The sequence below is a fragment of the Hippoglossus hippoglossus genome, chromosome 10, assembly GCF_009819705.1.
Source record: "Hippoglossus hippoglossus isolate fHipHip1 chromosome 10, fHipHip1.pri, whole genome shotgun sequence".
NCBI classification, from domain to species: Eukaryota; Metazoa; Chordata; class Actinopteri; order Pleuronectiformes; family Pleuronectidae; genus Hippoglossus; species Hippoglossus hippoglossus.
This window is the reverse complement of record NC_047160.1, coordinates 16,937,457-16,963,372: the sequence shown is the minus strand read 5'-3', so window position 1 is coordinate 16,963,372 and position 25,916 is coordinate 16,937,457. Positions and strand designations below refer to the sequence as shown.

General features: G+C 44.5%; 1 protein-coding gene across 4 annotated transcripts in view; it reads right to left on the bottom strand.

Moving 5' to 3' along the window:
- Positions 1–414: 414 nt before the first annotated feature.
- The window catches only part of LOC117769153 (A disintegrin and metalloproteinase with thrombospondin motifs 2-like), a 112,978-nt gene continuing 87,476 nt past the window's right edge, over positions 415–25,916 (bottom strand). Inside the window, exons 5-24 of one of the 4 annotated variants that reach the window (XM_034597847.1) lie at positions 19,248–19,331; positions 17,185–17,341; positions 16,438–16,543; positions 16,028–16,171; positions 15,784–15,916; positions 15,048–15,077; positions 13,798–13,911; positions 13,556–13,701; positions 12,548–12,723; positions 10,355–10,488; positions 10,141–10,264; positions 9,522–9,602; positions 9,228–9,391; positions 8,962–9,118; positions 8,732–8,867; positions 8,356–8,563; positions 7,881–7,998; positions 6,938–7,030; positions 2,841–3,732; positions 415–2,810 (exon numbers count right to left, since the gene is read on the bottom strand). In XM_034597847.1, coding sequence (XP_034453738.1) covers positions 1,676–2,810; positions 2,841–3,732; positions 6,938–7,030; positions 7,881–7,998; positions 8,356–8,563; positions 8,732–8,867; positions 8,962–9,118; positions 9,228–9,391; positions 9,522–9,602; positions 10,141–10,264; positions 10,355–10,488; positions 12,548–12,723; positions 13,556–13,701; positions 13,798–13,911; positions 15,048–15,077; positions 15,784–15,916; positions 16,028–16,171; positions 16,438–16,543; positions 17,185–17,341; positions 19,248–19,331 — 4,332 coding nt within the window. In that variant the 3' untranslated portion in view covers positions 415–1,675. Of the gene's footprint in view, positions 3,733–6,937; positions 7,031–7,880; positions 7,999–8,355; positions 8,564–8,731; positions 8,868–8,961; positions 9,119–9,227; positions 9,392–9,521; positions 9,603–10,140; positions 10,265–10,354; positions 10,489–12,547; positions 12,724–13,555; positions 13,702–13,797; positions 13,912–15,047; positions 15,078–15,783; positions 15,917–16,027; positions 16,172–16,437; positions 16,544–17,184; positions 17,342–19,247; positions 19,332–25,916 lie in introns of all 4 variants that reach the window. The other 3 variants (XM_034597849.1, XM_034597846.1, XM_034597848.1) reach the window with 3 other exon arrangements.

Genomic DNA, 25,916 nt, shown 5'->3' with positions numbered 1-25,916 from the left:
ATGCACTGGACCCGCTGCATGAAAAGGGAAGAGACTGAGCTTATCATTAAATTATATGAGCATCAGTTTTGTTTAGAAGTCACAGTGTGTGCCCTGACCCAGATACTCTCATTCTGTTCAGATAAAGAAAGGCCGGTCTGAGTGACTACAGCAAACATGAATACATAAACTCTGTCTCCGCCTACTTGCCAGTTATGGTACTACTCTTGAATTGTGAATCCAATTTGATTAAATTCTTGCTCAACTGGTACAAACTGGATACGAGGCCACAAAGTCTCATATCACTGAGTTGACCTATAACTGACGCAGCGGCCAGGTGTTACAGTAGCTGCGTGCCACATATCCGGACTGATTCAGGGACATGACGACTGATTGTAAAGGCTAAATGAAAATCACACAACACTGATAATTTGCAAAATTCCACAGGCACTAAAACTTTAATAAATATTAAACTTTAAGTTTCATATGTACAGATATCGTACAGAAAGATCCGTAGGTGCCATTGCAGCTGCTGCAAGTTGGAGATGTACCAATAATAAAACTTCTAGAAAAGAAAATATACTGACCCTCAAAGCTTCTATGTGGATACAGTTAATACAAACAGGCGTAGTATACTTTTTGTATTCTTTGTACATAAATGAATTCATGATGGACATTGCTTTTAGCAAAACTGACTAAAAAAGCATCATCCTCGACTGGCCATTACAAATAAAAACAAAAAAAGGCAATAAAATATACTTTTTTCCTCTTGGTTTAGTGAGATATCAAAATATATCATCAAAATCCATGAAGCACCAAGGGTTTGAGAAAAGTCTCTCACCAGACCTCCACACTGTATCTTAACTTCCTGAGAGGTGACAGACCCTGTGCAGTCTGACAGACTGTTTGCTTTTGAAAAGGCAACACGATCCAAGCAGTGTAAACGTTCACAATGTGATTTAACCAAAGGGACACTTTGACTTTCTGATTGTTTGGCATTACAATTATTAAGGTCTCCGAAAGCTCCAACTGTGTGTGTTTGTGTGTGTTTATGTGTGTGTGTGTTTATGTGTGTGTGGTTTTCAGAGTGCTGGCCACTTAACAACATTTTCATCCAGTGCTACAGCAGCTGTTATTAGGGAGCTGAGAGGTATTCATATCTGTTTGGGGGAAATGAGCTGCAGTCCTGGGCTGTAATTTAATATCAGATGAAGATTTGGATTCTAGGTTGTAGATTTTGTTGCAACCATAAGTGCCAGTACAGATAATACCATTGTACAAACTCCATTACATCTTATCTACATCATCCATTGAGTGAATCCTCAAACAGGACTGTAGGTGGTTTAGAGGGATAAAAGCTTGGCTTTTTAAAGTGCTGTCCAACTGGAGGTTTTATCCCTTCTGTCTGTCATTATTGTGTTTACACAGGTGAAGCGATTTGCTTCAAACCTGCAACAGTCTGTTCTCTAAAGGGCTTTTCACTATTCAAAGCAACTGTTCAAACATGTGGCCATCATATTCTCTCCCTGCAGGAGTCCTGATAGTCCTGATTGTCCTGATGTGACAGAGAGTTTGTTGTTTTTTGTGAAAGGCCTGATAGAAAGCATCATGGCAGCTCACGCAGGGGTTTAAAAAATGCTTACAAATGTCTGTAAAGAAAACGTTCATCTCTATAAGAGAAATGAGAAGGCTTGGTCTATCGTGCTGCGTGGCCTCTCTTCATCCGCAGGAGAAAGTTCCGCTTCTCCTCCAGAAGCTCCTGAATGCGTTTGTTCCTGGTTCTTTCTCGGAGATTGACCCGGCGCTTTGGGATCAGGTTGTTCCGAGAGATGTCATTGTCTACGCCGACGATCCTGTTGTACGAGAGATCGATGGAGTTGTTCTCTCTGTTCTCCTCAGCTTTTCCAGTAAAGCTTGTGGCGGTTGTGATGGCTGGTTTATCCGTTGACTTATAGATGGTGGTGGGAGGCGAGTTGATGATGGGCTCAGGGGTTGTCGTGGGAACACTCACAGGGATGTACTCAGACAGGTCCTGCCAGGGTGTGGAGGCAAGATCTGTCATGTCCTCACTGTTGATGGTCGGGATCACCATGGTGAGGCCGTCGTGAAGCATAATGGTGTCGCTGACCAGTCCAACATTGCCGTAGGACACTGTGATGTCATCGCCACTGAGAATAGCCCCGCTGGTTACTGTGACATCACCGCTGCTTATCATATGGACATCACCAGGCGGCAAGGTTCCACTGGGCATTGTGACATCGTCAAACTTTGTAATACCAGTGGGTTTTGCAAGATCGTCTAACACGCCGGGTGTTGTCTCTCCAGTGTCTTTGCTTTCATGAAACCACAGCGGAGGTTCTTCTGTAGCTGCTGTGTTGTTACTGATAAAAGTGACATTGACTCCTGACTCAGGAACAGGGGATGGATCATACACACTGGTGCTAGAAGAGAAGTGCTCTCGTGATGGTTCCAGGCTATAGGGAGATCGAGTTGTGGTGGAATAAGAAGACACAAGTGTTTTCTTTTTTGGAATAGTCTTTTTCACTGGGCCTTGTGAGTCTGTAGCATTTCGGGGTCCCGGCTTTGGGCTCTTTTTGTTGTTTATCCTGGTTTGAGTTTGTTTTGTCACTTTTGTCTTTGGCTGAATGGTTTTTTTGGAACCGGCCTTTGGTGGAACCTTGGCTTTGGGTTTTTTCTCAGGAGTATGTTTAACTATCGTGGTCTTTTTGGGAGGTGGTTTTTCTGGAGTACTCTTTTTAGGAGTTGTCCTTTCTTGAGTAGTCTTTTTAGGAGTGGTCTTTTTAGGAGTTGTCCTTTTAGGAGTGGTCTTTTTAGGAGTGGTCTTTTCTTGAGTAGTCTTTTTGGGGGATGTCTTTTTTGGAGTAGTGTTTGCTGGAGTAATGTTTTGGGCAGTTGTTTTTTCTGGTGAATTATTTTGGGGATTTCTGTTCACAAAGGTATTCTTTTTTGGTGCAGGAATTGTTTTCTTTTTTGGCTTGTTCTTTGGTGGAACAGCTTTTCTTGTCGTATTTTTCAGCGCAGTATTCTTTTTGGGATTAATCTTTGGTGGAAACACCTTTTTGGGTTTTTTCTTTGGAGGAATATTCTTTTTGGGCTTGGATTTCAGTGGGGAGTCTGTTTTTGTGCTAAATTCTGCTGGAATTGTGATTGTTGGACTGGTGGCTGCAGACAGGTCTATGGTAGTTATTATTCCAGATGTTTTTGGACTATTTGTAGCGCTTTGTAACTTTGGATCTGTGCTTTCATCTGTGTCAGGGACCGGCAGAGGCAGGGGATGAGCAGTAATACTGGAAGAGGCGGTAGTAACGGAGGTGGTTGCCATGGAAAAGGCGGTAGGGACAACAGGAGCACTGGTGGCAGCTGATGGATGACTTGCAATCATGTCAGTGGTGCTGAGTGAGGTTGGGGTGGAATGAGGAACAGGGACGGGGGTGCTAGAATGAGTGATGGTCCAGTAGTTGGTAGTCGAAGCAGATATGGTGGTAATGAGAGGTTTGGTGGGTTGGATGGTGGTGAAACCAGCACTGAGGGTGCTGGTGGGTGGAGGAGCTCTGACAGTGGGATGGATAGAGGTGACGGGAGTGGACCTGGAGAAGGAGTTGGGAAGAGGCTCTGGAATGGTGACATTGCTGCAAGACTTGCAGCACATGCGCTGGTAGTCCGGTAGAGAGCAATAGCGCTTCAGCACCTCCATACGACAGAACATGGAGCGGTCTCCATGACAACGCTGGCCTGTGAAGGAGAGAACACAGAGCTGAGACTGGGTACAGGGTACAGGGCTAGAGACTATGTAGAGGTGTGTCCTTGTGTTTTAAAAGATTGTGTAACAATGAGAGTATATTATTTAGCAGAAGTCTCGCTGTGCATGTTAGTTTACACACACAGAGGGCATTCGTTTATGTGTGTGTGAGTGTTTTTGTGTAGTGGTTCCACACCGTGCAGAGTAAAGTGGTAAAGCCAAACCATTAGCAGAGGATGCAGGGAGAAGGAAGAGAAAAAACCCAAACATCAAAAGCAGTCATGAGATTAGTCCAGAGCAACTGAAATGGAAAAAGAAGGGTTGCCAGTCTTTGTGTTGTAAATATCTGTCCTTCAGGTCTGAATTTTTTCATCTACGTTCGATGTCTAATTTTTACTTCTTGTTCGTTACGTTCCTCGTCAATTTTCAGTTAAATTTCCAAACTCTGCCACTTGACTTGTACCTTTTTGTACCAAACCAGTAAAACGAACCGTGTTCTCCTGACAGTTAATCTCTCCAGTGAAAATTCCTATTGAGAGAAAGATCACACTTTTTAAAACATTTTTATTGATACAACTTTGCTGTTGAGAATGACAGGAACTGAAACAATGAGATGTAACGCCACCCCTGCTCAATATATAGATATATTCTTTTCTTAAGAAAAATAATTCAACTGTATCGAAAGTTACAAGTTCACAGTCACTTTGGTAAAACACTTCATTACTTGGAAATCAACCAGTCAATCTGTTTATCGACTGAAAAAAAACAAAAAAAAACATGATGTACATAAATGATATTTGCTGTTTAAATAAAATACATAATTTCCATGATGATGTAAAAACTGGAATGGCACATTAAGTGTCATATGAAACATTTACAAAACATTAATAAAATTTCCCTGATAAATCAAAGTGCATATAGACGCAGTGCACGTAGTCCATCTGAATGTTTCTTCAACGTTAGCCAAACGTTAGCCAGCCCCACGCAGCAGGCCAGTGAAGCCACAAAACAGTTACCCATAGTATAGAATATTATAGAAGAAGATAACAGTCATGAACATTATTAAATACAGTCAACACCAATGTTATATACAGTATCGCACTGCTAGGTCTGGCTTGGTCTCATACAGTCCAACTCCAGCAGAAGGAAACCTTGGATAGCTCGCTACATAGTCACAACAGAAATATGTGATCACAATACAATGACAAGTCTGAAGTGTTTTTTTTTTTCTAGATGCCATATGTGTCCATACCCCAGGCCCTTTGTAAACCCTTCCCAGTAGTCAGACATTGGTCCAACATCACCTTGGTAGGTTTGATGGTTGGCGGGTGTGAGTTTGTTAAGTTGGTTTGAAGCTGCCTCTATTCCGAGTGAAACTTTGAATGAGTAAAGCCATCTCTTTCACAGATAAATGCCATTACATTCAATCCAAGATAAGGCATTGTTCATGTGGTTAATGTTCATCAAACTAAAATGAGATCATCGGACACTCTCAAATCAAAGTTTATGAGGTATTTCTGTATCTGATTGCGATGTGTAAAAGCCCGCATGAAGAAGCACCCCTACACACACAGAAACACACAGACACATGGACACACACACACAAGGACACACACACAAGGACACACACACACACACACACAAACACACTTTTACTAACAAGACAACAGTTTCTCATTCACTCGCTCGTTCAGTTAATCACTCGTTAAAGCTTACACACAAGTCCGACATGCTTCCATCAACATATACGCACACACACACACACACACACACACACACACACAGACACACACACACACACACACACGTGATGAATGCAAATGTGCATGATAAAACGTGATCCTATCCTTAAAGAAAACAAGAAGCGACAGTAAACCACTGATCCATCTGAGATAATGGAGAGGCAACTAACTGACCAAGTCCTGCATAATATAGGTCTAACCCCTTCCCCCGAAACACTTTACCTTTATTAAATATTCATCTGTATTCATGTAAAATCAATAAAAAAATACACATAACAGTCAAGGATCTAAGCGATCAATAGCAGTCCAAAGGTTTTAGGCAAATAAGCTACAGCTTATTCATGGTAAAACATTATTAATATTATTGTTACTCATATAGATTTAGATTTATAGGTATATATAAATACAAATATATTTATAGATGTATTTGTTTAAAGTCTGCAAGCACAAATAAGCTGCATTTATTGAACTTTAGTATAACAGTCAAAGAGAGGATGGCTGATGGTGAGGTGAAATGGGAAGCAACCTCAAGCGGTCAGACTACCCTGTTTTCTGTTGTTTTTTTGAATTTGCCTTCACTTCAAGATTCCTCAAGTTCCCTCCCGCTGAAATCAAAAGGTTTACCGATGTCACTTCCTGTCCCTGTGCTGAGTTCCTGTCAATCTGAGAATGGAACGTAGAATGAGACGCCATTCTCATCCCAATGGAACCAGGATGTCAGATGAGCACTTTAGCAAAGATGTCCTCATTGTGACAAGATCACATTCACAATAAAGCTTTCATATTTTTTTTTGTATAACTTTTTTTTCTCTATATGGATATTTATATACCTTCAGTTTATTTTCACACCGGCTCCTCCTCACAATGACAGTGCGCTACAAAAAGAAAAAAGCGCAGCTGTATCTCAGGAGCGGTAACCCATGACAACACGCAGCTCGCTTGCGCAAAACATGGCCGCCAAGTGCAGAGAAGGCTCCCTCGCACATATACGGCCCCTCGACGCGTGTCAGAAGGTGTCGCTGAAAACCTGTTCGCCACTTCGAATCCTTTTCACATCAAATATTTTGTTGATCTTTTGAGTTTTCGACTGGCCAGCGGTTACAACACAATGCTCCACAGAGGAGAGAGAGAGATAGAGAGAGAGAGAGACAGAGCAAGAGAGAACCAACTAGCACACACAGGAGCCAGAGACCTCCCCCGAGTCAGAGCCGTCTCAGACATAGAGAGAGAGACAAAACATCCCCCCCCCCACCAAAAGAGAAGCAAAAGCTTTGCCGCTCGCTCACGGGCGCGGGCACAGGCACGGGACGTAGGGGAGGGACGGGTCAGGGGGCCAGCCGGGGCCAGCCCTGCAGAGACAGGAGGACAGAGATGGGCAGGGCCCAGCAGAGGACAGACATGCAGCTGCGGCTGCTGCTGTGGAGGCCGGGCTGGGAACTATAGAGGGAGGTTTTACGTGAGGAGATCTTCGGGTAGTTGGTGTTGGTGTTGGGGCGAGACAGCCACTGGATCAGGATGTTGCCGTTCTTGTTGAGGTCGGATGAGCCCTCTGCAGAGAGATAGGGAGAGACAGTGATGGGGTACTTTAAGTGTTTCTCCTGTTTAAGCACCTGTCAAACAAATTCTGTCATCTGTTGCTCGTCTATCCTTCCTTCCTTCTGTGCCATTTCCCCCATTATATCGTTCCAAAGCCTTAAATCAGCTTATTCTACAGTCTGACAATATCAGAACAATCTGTGCCATTCTGTTAAAAACAATTTTATATGTCTTGATGATTTTCTCAGCTTCAGGTTTCAGATTCTCTCAAAAGTCTTGTTTTGTATTGGTGATGTAAAAGAGATCAAAGGCTCATTTATGCTCCTTTCACGTATGAAAAGAGATGCGCCCCTTTCAAACGACGTAACCATCACAGCCCACATACTTCCATGCGTTATTGAGCAAGTTTATTAAGCTATACATCCCTTAGGGGACAGTGGAGATTTGAGTGTATCTGACACAGGAGGTTCTTAAGTGTTTCTTAAGAAAGAGGCAAAAGTGTCAAATAGACCAGTTTCTTAACAACTTGCAGGGTTCTCCTCAAAAAGATGGAATTTCTACTTTGTTTCTCTTCAACATCTTGCTTGAACTATTAGCTCCACTGCCCCCTGACTGATTTCCTGTGATACTGCTCCGTTTTGTCTGGTTCGTCCGAATCAGCGAGCTTTCATGAGCAATGCACAAATAAGGACAAATAGAACGCTGAATATGGACAGAAGGCTTTGTCCATTTCTGTGTCTTACATTGAGCATGAATGAGCCTTAAGACAGTTCTGTGTAATTAAATTGAATTGAGTGTCGACTTCTACATAGTACTGATTGCCCTGGCAGGCTTGGTATGGGTGGAGGTCTCTCTGCACTCACTGGGACACGGATCCATGCGGCAGACTCTGACGGTGTCCAGACACAGGCCGATGTTGTTGTCCCTGGTGTGGCACAGAGCCTGTCTCTGCTGGGTCCCGTTGCCACATGACACCGAGCACTGGAGATAAAGGACATTGACACAAAACAACACATTTGAACAAATGACTCGGTAAATATGGATACAAATACGAATATAAAGCAGGATAAAAGCACGTAAGGGACATTATGACATTGCAGCTGTTTTTCTTAATCGTTGTGCTTGGTTTCACTGTCAGTCAAGATCACATGATGTGTTTCTCAGATGCTTGTCAAACCTGCCAGGAAACCGGTTCTGGGGAAACCTCGTTATATTTCAAACACTGAATATCTGACAAGAGTGCCACATGTTGGGCTTCACTACAAAAACATCACTACAAGTATTTCCGTGCAAAAACCGAACACTATTCGCTGCTGTTCAGTTTCATGCCCCGCGCACCTGTGACCACGGCCCGACTCGCCACTGGGTGGGGCAGGGTTGCCGGTTGCAGGGCCTGCGGGCCTCGGGCCGGTCGTCGTTGCAGTGTTTATTGTGAATGGAGCGCGTGGTGTTGTCGTCTGACGGCTGGACACAGCTGACCGAGCGTATTTGCATGCCCGTCTTTCCGCATGGTTTGCTGCAGTTCTGCCACTCGCCCGTCACCCAGCTGGAGAGCAGCACAGAGGAGAGAGAGAGAGAGAGAGAGAGAGAGAGAGAGAGAGAGAGAGAGAGAGAGAGAGAGAGGTGAACAATGTCAGAGGAGGAACAAAGACTGACTGAAGCCTAGATTTCCCATGTTACATCTTTATCATGCCATATTATATATCATGCATACATGGGTGGAGGGCAGGGCTTCTGGTTGCAGTCTCTGGTGTCTCCTCTAGGCTTCATGTTGGACTTGTTACAGAAGCTCTTGTGGACCATCTTACTGTCAACCTTTCTTCTGCAGCCGTATCGCAGGTACTGTTTCCCTGCAGCAGAGACGGAAAATGTAAAAGTTTAACAAATTTAAGCACAAAACACATAAACACAGGCACGTTGAGTATTTCCCTCGTTCTGCTGTACCTCCACCACAGGGCTTGGAGCAGTAGGACCATCTCTTTGGGGCCCACTCGTAGGCACTGTCTTCCACCAGCATGTTGTTCAGAATGGCAGAGTCACTGTCCATGTTCATCATGTATTTATAAGACAAATTCACATCCTCATCCCCGTATAATTTCATCTATAAACAGAGAGACCATCATAGGGTGTGTTAAACACGAATGAAAACTATAGAAAGCGATGAACGTGTTTGTTTTAAACCAAAATCAGCACGATCGTCGCTTATTTACCATGATGAGAATTCCATGTCTGAGCGGGCCAGTGGTCTGAAGCGTCTCCTTGTCGTTGTCGTTCTCATATTCCCACTCCACGCCCTTCTCTATGACCGAGTGGGATTCTGGGTATTCATTTTCTCCGTTCAGGAAGAACAGTCCCGATGCCACGTTCTTCACAGCTGTGGATGTGTGAGAAACACACCAAGATGTGTGTAGACGTGTGAGAAATGTAATTATACCTGTATAACACACAAATTCAAGGACATAGACACGCACTCACACTCAAAAGAAAAACAATGTATCAAATACCCAAAGTGTGTGAAGTTGCTTTAAGCTCTTGGATCAGGAGGTGTCTCGCTCCTCTGGGGATTTCAAGAACTTTGAGGAATCCTGAAACGAGACGCACATCTGGTTCGTGACTCCAACATCATCAAAAGCTCATTTTACAGTTTCCTGACGAGGAGCTTCGGCTAATCCACAAAGGAGCTCTTACTCTTTTCAACCAAGCGAACCTGCTCCCTCGTTAACACCTCCGTGGTCGTGACTAATAAACATTCTGGGAATTTGCGTGCTATAATGTAAGTCTGTCCTGACGTCAGGAGTTGGATAATGTGCTTATAGACATTAGCTCACAGACTGAGATTTGACGCAACTTCTTGGCAACGCTCGACTCACATGGAAACGTGTCAACACAGATCTTACTGAGGTTGGGACAGTGTTACAAGCCATCCTCTAGAGGGCGACGTTTAACTAAACTTATGTGAATACAGAGGAAAGTGGTCCAGCTTATCATCAACAAACACTGTCCCTCTGTGTTTGTCCAGTGATTTCCAGCATCATAGACAGTTGCCGCGCCGACAGACCCTTTCTGGATTTGGATGAGAGGTTACTGGGATTGTTTGTGTGTGTTTTGTTTGTGTGTGTTTACCTTGTTTCTTGGCTGTGCGTGTGATGGTGTCTTTGAAGGTTTTGCAGCTGGAGTTGTCACCGCCACACACTCCGCACTTGTCCTCCTGCTTTGAGGAGCCGACCACACCGTCGCAGCCCACTTTCTGTTCACGAGGACACGGAAACATTAACCCACGTGCACCTGAACACACACTGCTCCCCTTGCTTTTAAGCGACCACAAAATGCCACTCACCTCGCACTCTCCACGCACACACACACTGTGCGGGTCCTTGTATGAGCAGCGTGTGCCGTCCAAGACCATCCTCTGCATGAAGACCACATCCCGAGTCTCCTTGGATTGGCAGTGCAGGTGGCAGCGTTTGTTAGCTGGGAAAGAAACCACATTAAAAATGACCACATTACTGAGAAAGGCACACTCTCCATCTATTCTGAGAACTGGTGGTTACTCTTTATGTTGTGAATGGGCTCCCCGTGAGTCAGCATGACGCTGCGCCTCATTGTGTCTGTCTGCGTGAGTCATACTACAACTACATGATCCTCAAGAGACACAACCTGGCAGTTCATCCAGAACCAACACTCCTACTTCATCAGGCTAAATGCAGACGGACATAATCCAGAGACCTTGTCTTAATATGCTCTGAGACTAACATGTGGCAGATGCTCTACTGAGGAAATATCACATGTGGAGACTAGAGTGCAAACCTTGAAACATTTAAATTCACTAGACCCAGACTAGATTGCACAAACTTATAAATATCAGTTACCTGAACATGTCTGCCTGTTTTGTTGTGTCATGTAATGTTTAAGAAAGTGAAAAAAAAATGTACTGGATCCGCCCCCTAATCTGGATCTGCACCAAAATGTGATGCGAACCCATCCAGCGTCCCTCCAGCAAGCTCTGTGGTAACCCGGTCCTGAGTAGCTTTTGTGTAACCTTGCTTACAAACCAACAGACAAATGGACAGAGGTGACAACATAACCTCATCAGGTTAAACTGCACAGAAACATTTCATGAATTTCCATCTCAGTGTCTAAATGTTCCCCCTTCACAGGCTAAATAAACGATGACAGTTGAAGATAACTTCATTTTCTGTGCTGCTCCACAGCTTCTGACATTTCAACATGCAAACACATAGAAATAAATTAGCTTTTTCTCAAATTGTATTTTGAGGTTTTATGAATGTCCCAGGTGGGAAATAAAAGAGTCAGAGTCATCGTGTGCTCATTGGGTGGAGGGCCTGGAGAGATCTGATCTCATCTGACGACTTTGGGATTTAGAACTAATGCGACAGCAGAGTTAGATCAATCCCTCTGACCAGTCGGTTGAAGAGCAACTCCCACATTTCTTTAGTTGAAGAGAATTTAACAATATATATTTGTTGGTTTCACGATTAGACCCAGATTGAGACAAAAAAAAACAACGACACTGTGTCAAACGGCTCTTAACAAATACTACAATTTCACACAGACGCTCTTTTTCTCAGCTCACACTATCTTTGACTCAGGAGATGACAGACCATGAATGGAATTCAATTTCACCTCCCTGTTCACTTTTTTCCCCTCGCACGCACACACACACACACACACACACACACACACACACACACACACACACACACACACACACACACACACACACACACACACACACACTCACACACACACTCGCACACAAAAAAGTAATCTGAGACTGAGAGAGCCTTGCTGAGAAATATGGCATTTAGGAATGATAAGAACGGAGAAAAACAATTTAGCAAGGCGCCTCTTAGCCAAGTGTGTGTGTAGCGTGACCTCTGATTAGATGTGGAGACAGCTCAGCACTTTTCTCTACCGCTGCCCTTTACTTGTATGATAATTTAATACATATCAGGAAGACAGTGACACCTCCACTTAGAGACAAAGGTAGGTTTGACACTGACACACATGCACGCACGCACACACACACACACTTCTCAATAACATCCCAACATTTTTGGGGATATTAAGTGGAGAACTTCAGGATTGGAATCTGAGAGCAGCTACATGGATGCGGTAAAATGTGGAGTATGAGGGGTTGGTTAGGTTCAAATGACATCAGCAGATGGGCGGAGAAGGGGAAGACACCGCTTTGTTTTTAAAGAGGATTTTCAAAGACATGGTGTGTTTTTATGGGAGGGCGTAGACGCACCTCAAAGCTGCACTCAGACCCAGCAGGACAGCCAGATGTCAGTGGCCGTAACAGAACACAAGCTATATATATATAAAACCCTCTAAAACCAAAACACCTGCAAGAATTATGGGTTTGTTTCCTTGCTCTTGGCTTTCATTCATACAACTTCCACAGTGTATGGCCACTGGGTTTCTGTGTTGACAGCCTCGTTCTACTTCCTGCGTCACTTCTCCAAACCGCCCGTCCCCCCCTTTACATGTGTGGGTGTAAACTCACGGTCTGTGTGTTCATAAGGCAGCCAGTGGTGCTTGTTGCTGTGGAGCTCAAAGCGAGGGTCCCAAGCGTGGCATTGCTCCTCCCGCGTGTCGCTGTAGATATCCTGGCATTCGTCGGAGTTGCATATCTGAAACTGGTAAGTCGCCCCAACACAGGTACGGCCCCCGTTGGCTGGTCTGAGAAAGCGATAGGACAAGTGGCGCGTGAATATACTGTATCTGTTCATTCGAAATGCGTTTCACCTCTACGAATCATTGACTCATTGATAATGATATAACTGAGGACACAAATTATCATGAGCTATGTTAATGAAGCAAAGTGCCTTTCTGCAATTACCACTATCAAGTGAGAGAGCAACACGTAGCAAAGGTTGACTACTTGATTCATTGGTGAGTACGTCTGCTAAAAGAGGTGAGAGCTTCGGCTGAATTTTGCATTGTAAGACAAATACTGAAAACTTGCATAGTCCATTTTTTAAGGCCCTTTCAGATAGAAAGTGATTTGCACTGCGCTGGCCTTTTTGTTTTTGTTTATACTTTTTCCCAAACCTACCAAAAAGGAACTGAAATACACACAATACAGTGTGGATACCAGACCTGAGCCTGTCAGGATCTGACGGGCCTGGCCTGGACAGAAATTTGGAAATAGTTTTCGACTTGTCCACATTGGCTGGGCTGATTTTTAGCCCATGTCTGTAATAGTAATAACCATGTGCGTCAGAGCCAGGGTTACACAAACCCAGTTTACATGAACCGCTTCAGGCTTGGCTCGGGTTTGGACACAAAAACAGAGCGCCTGAGGTTTTGGTTAGTTTTCTCTTGGACTCAGGTGGGTTCAGGTGGAGCCGCAATCTAACACACAGTGCCACATTTTCCTCCACTGCACTTGCACTTTCCTCTGCACAGCGAAATACCATTCCTCGCACGTCGCATGCCATTGAAAATAATGTGTTTCAGAGAGCAGTGGTCCCGATCTCAATCTGAAAGGGCCTGATGCACAGTTCCGTACCTTGGATTGTCACAGTCACGAGTGCGAAACTGTACTCCTCCACCACAGGTGCGGGAGCACTGGCCAAACTCAGTCCACGAACCCCAGTTTCCATCTTGCTTTATGATGTCGGGGGTCAACCAGATGCAGTGACCTTTAAAGCAGTGCTGCAACAGGCCAAGACAGATGTGGTTTCATGTTGCCATCACACAATTTTTTTCCTCAGACATAATGTATGTTGAAGAACAGTGGTGTATAATTACCTTCCCGTTCCCACACATGGTGCCATCAATGGGTGGTCCTTTCTTGGTCTTGCAGAAGAAGGGATTGTCTGGGTGGCTACACCACAGCTGCTTACATGGGTCAAATGTGCGATACTGCGGGGGCACAAAGAGAGACTCCTTCTTACAATCAACGGTCCGAACATGCAGCACACACACTGGGTGACCTTCAGTACAAGACAAATCAACCATCATGAGAGAGCTGGAATGAGACTAAACACTGAAAACAGGAAATAAAAGAGGGATGAGAAGAGAGATTTCACAACAACAATTACCACAACAGTAGAATACCCAACAACATGAACACCGACCCGGCACCGTGTCACTGCACTGTACACTACGCTCCACTGTGAAACACACAGCCATGCAAACCAAAGGATGAGAGAGAGCGACAAGACTCTCGAAATGATACAGCCGTGATTTAATTAGGTCAAGAGGGAGGTCAGAGGGCAGAGGGCAGAGGGCAAAAGGTCAAAAGGCCAAAAGGCGAGGTCTCTGTGACCTCTGAAATGCTCCCCGACACAGATCAAGGACAAAATTCTCCTCCTTGTCTGATATGAACCATTGATGAGGATGCCACCAAAGTAACCCCGCAGTCCAGTGTCTGAGGGGCTGTGCCCTCCTCCCTCCTGTTCACAGATTCACCTACCGACCATGACCCCAGGGGACCTTTTCAGGTCAGGGGGCGACAATCAATCACAATCAATGACTAGACTGTGGTAGGTAATCACCAATGACATCAGACTGGAGGATCCTAAAAGCTGAAGTTAAACATGGAAAAACAGCCTCTGTTCTGGCTCTTTCCCCTTTTCCCCTTGGCTGGAAAAGACATCTTTCCAACCTTTTCCACTCTTTTAAAGTCACGAGTGTGCCAATATAATGAGGCTTTTCCTGCCAGCGCTGCAGTGATCCAACACAGATTTGCAGGAAAAGAGTCGAGGTATACTACAGTTCAGCAGCTGAACCAGTGAACCAGTAGAGTCAGTGTGTTTTTTTTAGGGATTTTAAAGCCTCTTTCTTTTGAAATATGAGCATTTTAGAATCCTGCAGACTAACGCCCAAAATATGACGATGGGTAGAACATAGAAACAAAGTACAGTAACAGAAAAGTAAGGAGCAACGTTACAAACAATTACAACTTCAGAGGACAAATAGAAAAACAACAACAAAAAAAAAAGTCTGAGAAAACAAATGACGGGCCACATGTCTTCCGGGAGGTGGGGTTACCTTACCTGCGTTCCTGACTGGCCCGCCTTTTGTAGCTGAGGGGGAATGGGTTTGACAAGAGAATAGAGGGTAATCTAGCAATGTGTGCAAAGCCCCGGAACAAGCCCTTTGTAACTCAAGCAACAGCTTCCCAACAGCGTGCCACAGTGGCTTCACAGTCATAGATCGGCTGAGAGGTGACAGGGGGTGGAGGGTAAAGATGTCTGGCCAGATGCTGCAGCTGAGGCTCGTCTACTGTGCGACGTATTGTGTTTACAGGAACACTGTTTGTGACCGGGTTCATGTAAAGGCACTGTGGTATCGAGGTAAGTGCGGCGTAAAAATAAATCTTACTTATCATATCTAACATTAATAAAAAAAAAAAGGAAAAGCTATCAAAGCCAATTACCTGCTTTTAAGCAAGATGTCAATCCCGCCAGTGGCCCGGAGAGGAAAGCAGAAGACATCAGAGGAACGTGAGTGGCTGTGTATGTTTGACTGATATTTCATTACAGTGCAGATCAGAGATAGACGTCAGTGCTGCGCTCAGTTACCACAGGAAGAGTTAGAGCTACAAAATGTATCTGTGCTAAGAAATTCAACTCAGAGTCATTCTATGAAGAAACGTCTGCTGCCAACCTCAACTCTGAGTAAATAAGATGTCGCTCACTCCTACAGCAGTCCCTCATCATAGCAGTGCACTCAGAGCAAGATCTTATAACCTAGCGATGTTAGTAAAGTCAGACTATGGGGATCTCTTACCGCGGTGCACATCGTGTAGCCCACACCAAAGTCAAAGCGGCACTGTTCGTTCATGGAGTAGTGCAAACCAGGGAGCTGCGGCAGGGAGGGCCAGTTGTGGTCGAAGGGGTCGTCACGGAGACAGTCGTAGGATCTAAGAGCGGTCGAGAAAAAAAACAACAATAAATACACAGGATGAGATTTAATTTTCTGCATTTTCCTTGTGTAAGTGTGTTTCTATGTTTGAAGAGTGCTTGAGTCTCACTGCAGGTAGCGTCCCAGCTCTTGCATGCTACATCTGGACCAGTGGAAGCGGTGGAAGGCAGCTTGCACCAGCGGGGCCATGATGCTGCCCATGTGCACCTCGTCTCCACAGCGGTTCCCCTGGCCGTCGTGCTCCATCCCCAACCTGCCCGGAGAGAGAGAGAGAGAGAGAGAGAGAGAGAGAGACAGAGAGAGAGAGAGACAGAGAGGGGGAGACAAAATGAGACGTACCGGCGGAGACAGATTAGGAACGTGTGGGAGGAGAAGTACAGCCAGGGAACAAAGGAGGGAGGCGGTGGCCAATGAAGCAAAACCGTAATAAATCAATACCGTCCTTTAACTAACTGCTTTGTTGTCTGTTGCTGTGCCATGTAAGAAAGCTTGAAGACATCATTACGGCGGCGAACTTACACGTGTCCGGTCTCGTGTGCCACCACGAAGGCAGAGGAGAAGCCGTCCTCGTGGTTCAAAGTGCAGCTCCTCACAGGGTGACACATGCCTGTCACTGGGGCGTAACCTTGGCAACGGGGAGGAGAGACACGGTCTTTAAAAACTTTCTTATAATATTGTACTGAAACCTTCAGGGAGAGAAAAAACCTTTGAAATGTTCAATGTTAAACTAAATATGATAGAAACAGACTCATTTGTGCATCTGTCAGTCAAAAGAACCCAATGATCAGTGAGATGAAACCAATGAGGGTGAACTGTTCTTACACTCAACCTTAATATGAAACGTATTTTATAAATATTCATCCCTTTTTCTTAGTTGGGCCTGGATCCTAACCCTAAATGCCAAATCTCCAACTCCCTGTGTGCTTGTCTGTCCCGCACTGCCTTTAATTGTGGAGCTGTGGCTGGTCCTGCTCTGTCTATTGATTTTCTGCTGCTGAAGGCTGAGCCCAAGGGCAGCTGAAGGGCTTCTGGATAGCTAGGCCACTGCCCTTAGAGGCGTCTCCCCTGGGCCTGCCTGTTAGTCTGCACTCTGCTGCACAGAAAACCACCAACAACCCAACCCATGGTGCACTAGGACGCTGCATAAGGCAAAGGAAGGGAGAAGGGGAGTTTAGCCTATGAGTTTTAAGTCCTGACACGCAACTTGGACATACGTGCTGTGTTAAAACGTATGAACACTTTGTTGTGTGCGTGTCCCTGTATTACCCTGCATTCCCGTGGGGCCGAATTCCTGTCGCGTGAGGAAGATGGCGTGGTCGTGATACTCGGCGTCCCCTGTGTCCTGCTTCTGCTGCAGGAAGGCCCAGCGACACACGTTCTCCAGACTCTGAGATGGGTTCCCCAGTTCGATCAGACTCATGGACTGGAGAGAAAGACACACAGACACACACAGAAACACACAGACACACACAAAAAGGCAAAGAGAAGAGTGTGTTGATATTGTAGGAAAACAGGGAATTCCTCCTGCTTCTTGTTTCAGTTCTGGTACAACAACATTTTATTCAACCCTGTAGAGGGCAGTGTCACAATGTTATATACTGTCAGCATATCCTGCGAATTGCTGAGGTGTACAACACGCTCTCGCTCTCCATCTCTCACACATGCACACACACACACACACACACACACACACACACACACACACACACACACACACACACACACACACACACACACACACACACACACACACACACACACACACACACACACACACACACACACCAATTGGCTTAGGATCCTGTAATCCTGATGATTTCAATGATGAACATGAAACCGAACACAGAGCCGCATATTAAATTAATGAGCGATGCACTAATAGTCCAAAAAACTTGTCCAATTACAGAATATTTACTTATGATCAAATGCATGACACCGACACCCACACAAGGACCCAGATGCCGGCAATTCTCTCCATTCATCTTCACCTCTCATGCACTTCCTCATTAGGATCTCCCCTCTCCTCCCCTACCCTCTCGTCCCCTCGTTCTGCAGTGCAAGTCTTTCCATCTCTCCCTCCCTCTGCTTCCTCTCCGCCTCACTTTCTACATTTCTTCGCTGTTTGCACACATGCACATTGAGTGAGTGCACTGAATCAAACCGCCGAAGTGTGTGTTGCGTGAGCGCGCAGCAGCAGAGACATATGGCCTGCGTCTGCACACATGATGGATCGGGACGTCAGGACGCTGCACAAACACCAGTCAGGCTGCGCTGTGCACGTTTGTGTGCGTTCTCCTGTTCATCAGGTGCTTGGGTGCGTTTCAAAGTATTTTTATGATCTTTCCGAAAATGTTTTTTGTAGTGGTGTGTATCCCAGGGAACACGTTATGTTGGTGTGTGTGAAGCGTGGGTGTGTGGGTGCGCCTGCATTCAGGGTCACATAGCCAATCTGCAGGCTGTCTGGGTGCAGCTCTGTTGCCACGGTAATTGGGGATGATAGACAGCCAGAGCTTTGGCTGAAGCTGCATAAGGGCTGGCCCAGAATGACCAATGGAGGTGTGTGCGTGTGTGTGTGTGTGTGTGTGTGTGTGTGTGTGTGTGTGTGTGTGTGTGTGTGTGTGTGTGTGTGTGTGTGTGTGTCAGTGTGTGTTCCCTGGCTCCACTGGGACTGTAGTCATGCAGAGAGGAGAGGAAGAGATAAGGCTACAGCATCATATCACAAAGCACCTATCCAGCAGTAAAATCGTTTGCATCATCCTGTGGGGGTAACCCCTGCCCCCCTCCACTCCTGCCATCTCTCGCTTCTTTATCTGTTTTTCCTTCTCTCCTATTCTCTCTCTTCCTCCCTTCAGCACAAACAGGCAGATAGAGTTACAGTCGAGGAAGAAAACGATGCTACCCCCATCGTCCGGTTTATGAATGAGGGAGGGCTATCATTGATTGTTTACCTGGACTTCCCATGATTCTGTGCTGCAGCCCACTGGGAGGAAGGCTGATTGCATAACGGGCAGAGTTTCTGTGTGCTTTGGTGCTGAACTGTGAAGGCGTGCGACTTGAAAACACTCCCCTGGGACGCTGCATGCTTTTAGTTCCTCTTTTGCTCAGTCCACTGGAATAACAGGCTCCGGGCATCAGTGCGTGCTGATGGGTGTGTGTGTGTCGGCATGTTTGTTTATAAGTGTGTGTACAACTTGGCTGTGCTTACTGTAGGTTCTTAAAGCGATTGGAGCAAAAACCCTCGTATCAAAGATGGTGCGAATAGAGAGAGAAGAAATGCACTTTCCAGGAACTGTAGCTGTGCCAACTTTTCTGCAGAACGTGTGTCTTACCTTGCCGTAGCCCAGCATGATAATCCGCACCAGCACCACGTTGATCGTTGCTCCCAAAGACTGGTCGTGGTAGATCTCATTCACCTGGAATCACATACAAAGAAACACAGATATCAGCAAAGGCTAAAAGATATAAGCCATTAATAAGATTCATTTTTGAGCTGTGAGGGTGAGATCAGCATTAAAACATGGTCATAAAGTGCTTTCTCACTTTATAATACACCGCCAAGTGTTGTAAGTCACATTTTATAAAGTAAGTATTGTCATATTGGAGAATGTGAAAATCACCTTCATACACTGTTAAATATGAAGCTATAGTAACTGGTTAGCTTAGCTTTGCAACGCTGACTCAAAACAAAAGATTACAACCAAAACAAAATTCACCTCTAAACCTCAACAATTAACAAACAATATATCTCTTTGTGTAGAATTTATGCAGAAATTGTATTGTATACAATATGAGGTTTTTCAGGGACTTATGTCTATTGCTCTGGAGGCAAAATTGTTTCTGCTGTCATATTAAATGTGATATGAGAATCAATCTTTCCATCAAACTCTGGAAGAAACCAAATATACATATTTTAGGACATATTTTAGCCAACTATCCCTTGAAGGGAAAAAAAAGGGTTGAGATGCTCTGTCGATCTTTTCCACATAATTGGTCGATTAGAGTGGTTTTCCCAATTCATTAAGACGGGGAGGTCCGGAGAGTGCAAGGAACTCAGTTTCCCATGAGCACAGATGGAGAGGAGACGAAGGAAAGAAGACGCAAGGGAAGGAAACAGCCTAATGCAAGGACATGAGGTAATGTGTGACAGGGGAGATGCAAAGAGCACTGCACTGGTGAGAAAACACACAAACACAAAGTGAGGGAAAGAGAGAAAGAGGGGGAGACAGAGAAAGGGAGGTGAATATATATAGAGCGAGAGAGAGAGAGAGAAAGAGAGGGAAATTGGCACTGGAGTTGAGGCCTGCTGTCCTCAGTGGCTGTGTGCGGTGCCTAATGAGGCAAAGGGATGTAAAAACAGACAGCCATAATGAGATGGCTGATGGACAAGCTACCAAGAAGAAGACACATACTGTATACACACACACACACACACACACACACACACACACACACACACACACACACACACACACACACACACACACACACACACACACACACGGGCACAGAGATGAGGAACACAACTGCAGACACATCCAATGAGAGAAAGGTACGAGCGAGAGTCGAGGAATGCTAGAGACAGAGATGGCAGAGGGGAAGAGACAAGAAGCAGAGAGGAGAGCAGGAGGCGAAGTGAGAGAGGAGCTCAGAAGGCAGTGGAAACGATTCTTAGGAAACAAATGCAGCGTGGAGCTGCAGAGACGGGGTTTGGAGTAACTTTACTTTGAACTAAACTCTTTTCCATATGTGGTGTAAAGTTCCACCATGCTATTAGGAACAATTGAGTGATGCTTCGAGGCTGAACACTAATTTATTAACTGCAAAGTGTCTGGAATGAACGTATTTGATTAAAATTGCAGCGGCTGTACGTCTTGTTTAGAAATGTTTGATTTTCGCTAATGCATGGCCTTTGTGTTATTAGGAACAGCTCCCTTGTAAATGATCAGATACACTAATTACATTAGCAGTTTCAGTGGAAGTGGTATTTTACGCAAGGACAGACGCATCTTGTGGGCAGCCGAGCTTTTCAAATACTGGAACATGATAAATAATAGAGATTTTAATTAATCTGTGACAATAACTGGGATGTTTTGACCTTCAACTGTCGATTAAACAGGGTTTTATGTGAGGGACAGGACAGAGTAATGCTTAAGATCGTGGTCAACAGGCAAGTCAACACAACTGCATTCAAAGAGTTTTGGTATTAAACCCAAATAAAGTAAGACAAATTGCAAGAGGCCAACATTTTATGTGGCAGAAGATGAGGTCAAACTCCGAATGCACTCGATTCTGCCCGTTTTAATGTGTCTGTAAAACATGTCAGCCACACACTTACTGTAAAACATCTGGAGTCTCGAGGCAAAAACTGAGATTTACTGTGTGATGCTTCTCGGGTAATTTAAGTAAATCATCAAATCATCAATCATTGCACATTAAAAAGCCGAGCATCTATACTCGGCTTCTACTCGGCTTCTATCTATACTGAAAGATTCGTATAGATGCACTGTCGCCTTCCCGCAGGAAGGCTCCCAGTTTGGATCTTAGAGTGTTTTTGTGTGGAGTTGGCAGGTTTGCATCCCTGTGTCTGTCCGGGTTTCCTCTGGCACAGTCACATCTCCTTCCCCACTCCAAAGACATGCAGACTGGAGTTAATTGGTTAATTGGAGACTCTGAATTGTCCGTAGGTGGGAATGTATATGTGTGTTTGCCTGTCCAGGCTGTACCCTGGCCCCGCCCAATGTCCCGCTCCAACCCAGGCTAAGCCTTGTAGGTAACGGATGGATGGATATTGAACTGGCTAATTTAATATTTGATAATAAGCTTTAGCTTCTGAAGTGAAGAGTTTGGACACAGGATAAGACGGGGGAAAGTTGTTTTTTACTCCTAGTGACCTTCAGTTCATGTTTTGGATGCTCCTTTTACTCATTAAAAAGACAGAGTTGCTAGGTAACCATCAAACAAAGAGAGGTTCCTGTTGTTTTCGCAGTTTAACCCTGTCTGAGGCTGAGTATGTAAGAGAGGGAGGGAGGGAGGGGGAATGTGTGTGTGTGTCTTTATCTTAACTCGTCTTAACTTGTCTCTCTGCCTGCCTGTCTGTCTCTCTGTCTGTCTGTCTGTCTGTCTCTCTGTCTGTCTGTCTGTCTGTCTGTCTGTCTGTCTGTCTGTCTGTCCGTCCGTCCGTCTACTGGTATTTCTGTCTCTCATTTGTCTCATTCCCTCGTTATCGTGGCAGGATGAATTATATGAGAGCAACACACAACCACTCGGTGGATGTGTGTGAGTGACCATGTTTGTTTGTCTGAGACGACACTTGGGTGGGTCAGTTCACACTTGGCCTGATCCAGCCCGTTTCCTTGACAACTGGCCAATTAGGACTTCCAGGTGACCCCGACACCACAAGTTCCACTCTAATGAGAGACACACACACACGCACGCACGCACGCACGCACGCACGCACACAGTGTAGAGTCCCTTCAGTCCCAGCTTAAGCTTCACTGTAACACGTCACACACAGATTTACACTAGAATAATTCATAATCCCTAACACACCCACATACACACTAAATGTGTTTACCCGTGCATACGCACATTAAAGGGAGGGGTCTTATGTGTTTTGTCTGTTGTTTTCTTAAGTTTGAAGAAGTGAACACCAGCTACTGGTGGTATTTGGCTGCAACGTTGTTTACCCCTGAAACTCCAAAAGTGTTTTGTGGACTCAGACACTTCACCCACCCCTCCATCGAAATAGTGGTGAGTAGACAATGAGTGAATTTTCATTTTTCTGTGAACTATCCCTTTAACACCCAACACTCCTGCATCTGTCCGGGCAGCTCTCAGTTGTCATTAATGCTGCTGGCTGCGCTGTGATGCTCTGTGAAGGGTGACGCCTGTTGTCAGGTTACATGTGTCCCAGGTAGCCCAGATTTTCCAGCTGTGTGTGTCTGTGTGCGAGTCTCTATGTGTAGTAAGTAATGCAGGCCTAGAGGTCAGCGAGGCACAAAATCATTACTTTGGGATAAATTATGCAGACAGGGTTTGCTACTTAACTCTGCAAGTAGGACAAGGTAAGGTAGGAGAAAACTGCCACTGTCTTGAATCATAGACTTTAAAGGTGGACGCCTCTTGACTTCTTCCCACTATCCAGAAATGAAGCCAAAATATCCCAGTTATGAACGCTGACATTTTGTTCATTTGGAGCCGGAGGGACGGAGCCATGGTATTGTGGTCCCACCAATACACAGGCTCGACTCGTGAGTCAGTTTCAGCTGTCAATCATGATGTTACCCTGTTTTTTAAAAATATTTTTTTATCAAATAAAGAAGTTAAACTGAACCTACTGAAAAAATTAACATTTGAACAAACATCAGTGTGATCAGAACTAACTAAAGTATATTTCAAGAGTACTCTGACTTTCAGTTTGGTCCATGTCCCATTCACTACCATGGAGGAGGAGGAAGGGTTTATGACCGTCAGCACAGCCAGCCAGCAGGTGGCGATTGAGATGCTTTGGCTTCACTTTCACAGTCTATCGTTTAAAAGAGCCGTGACACTTTAGTTTGTTTATGTGCATTACAACAAGAAAACATATACCCTGCTTTACTCCTGCTTAAAATCTAAATTCATGTAAATAAACCTTCTGCAGGATCTGAAAAGATTATTATTTCAGTTCTGCAGGTGTTGCTCTGTACGTTTGTTTTTGAAATGCCACTGTGGGGTTACAGACTGAATAAAAACCTGAAGCATGAAAACAAGGAGCATGGAGACATGCAACAAACAAACAAAAAGAGGTCAAATCTTCTAAAAGACCGGATAAAGAAGGGATAACTGAGAATGAAACCCAGGAACAAGAGTAATTCTGTCACAGCGCAGCGACAAGTTGTTTCATCAGCTGCTGGCACCTCATCCATAGATTCACACCTACATTTATTATTACAATGACGCCTTATATATTAAAGCAGCACACGATGAAATACTTTATCTACTTCTACCTGGATTTGTCTGTTTCCCTTAACCAACGCAAACACTCGTAATAAGCTCACGAAGGCTTAAAATACATTCATGTAATAACATGAATATTTTCACAGCGCTTCGACACTGAGCTCATGTGTTTTAATCAACCCATCATGGAGAGTGGGCTTCATTTAATAAGCAATTGAAATTTGACTAGAAATGTTTTTTGAAAATATGTCTTACAAACACCCTCAGCTGGTGGTGAGACAGAACTGAGTCATCTAATAAAATCTGTCTGGAAAAAGACATAAATTAGACAAGTTTGTTTGGACGTCTTCTCATCTTCACATCTTTCTGTCAACACACACATAGGAATATTTTAAAAAAAACCTCTCAGTGCTCCTGATCTGTTACACCTCTAACTAGCACCTCTAACTAGCATAGTGCCCACTGTTACCTGGACTACGTCTGCTTCCTGCCACTTATTAACATGACTTTTCTCCTTCTCCACGAGCTTCGGTGAAAACAAGACCGTTGTTGACGCGCACCACTTCCAGACGGCTCTAACAGGAAAAGATGCTTTTCACATATTGGAGGTGCAGATAAAATACACCTCAGTCCACCAACACACATCGTTAAAATTAAACACACACACACACACACACACACACACACACACACACACACACACACACACACACACACACACACACACACACACACACACACACACACACACACAGCTCTCCCTCGTCACCAGTGACTTTTCATATCCATGGGGAGTGTGATTAACACCATGCAGCACCTCTCTAAAGGTCTCCATTAGTGGGGGTGGGGGGGTGGGGGGCAGACAGGTAGACAGACAGATCATTGTTGGTTACTAAATCTATCACCACGATGGTCGCCACAGGAAGATTACTGCACCATGCCTTCCACTTGGCATTTGGCCCACACTACATTAACAACATCATTGTTGCCACCAAACTTTTTTAAATCCAGTTGATTTATGTGCATGTTTGTAAAGGACATTAATGGGCTCGTGATATTAAGCTGTCATATTTTTTCTGTCTTCTTTTACACTGTGTCTGTTGATGTGTTTATTCCTGCTAAGCCCTGTAGGTATGAACATTATCATCCATTGACAGTTTCCACGGAGTCACACGGTCCAACTTATCCGTGGTCCGCTGGTGCAATCGAACAAGAAGACAACATGAGGAGGGGAGGTAAACACATGGGAAAGGAGTGGGAAGAGAATTACCGACCCACACTCACACTCACTCACACACACACACACACACACACACTGACACTGACACTCCTGTTGAACTTCGCACTTTGCAGACAGGATTTAGTCGATTTCTGTGGGAGCGCTTTGATGTCCTGTAGACATCGGAACTGCCCGCTATCTTAATATACACGCACACACACACACTCACACACACAAACACACACATTAGTTGAGAAGAGTGAAAATAGACTAAGAGAAACAATGCATATATTGTATATTTTCTTAATAACCATCTGCACTGAGATTAAGTGCTATATTTATGCCTTGTGGGTGTCTCTAGGACAGAGTAACAGCTGCTGTAATAAAAGACAGATTCACTTCACACACATTGTTTTTTCCAGGTGTTGAAAGTGCTAATATGCATTTGGACAGATGTATGGAGAGAAGAACAGGTGGAAGCAGGAGAAATTATATCATAAACTCGTTGGTCCACAGTGTTGATAAACTGCCCTTATTTTCTTTGGTTTGTGGTTGGGTTGCAAAAACCGCATGATAATATAAACGTCAATATACTTAAGATTTCACCAAAATTCGATTAGTAAAACATAAAGTCATAATGTCTAAAGCAAAGTATTTGTCTTTATGTTACTATATTCCAAAATCCTAACCCTGTGTATAAATGCCTTTAGAGGGAATGTGTGGAAAACAAGTCTTTTAAAATCCTTCTCCTAAGTTTACATGACACGTCTTCTCACGTTATCACTCATATTATATTGAGAACGTTTTTTTTTTTTGTACATCAAAAAGACATTGTTGAAAT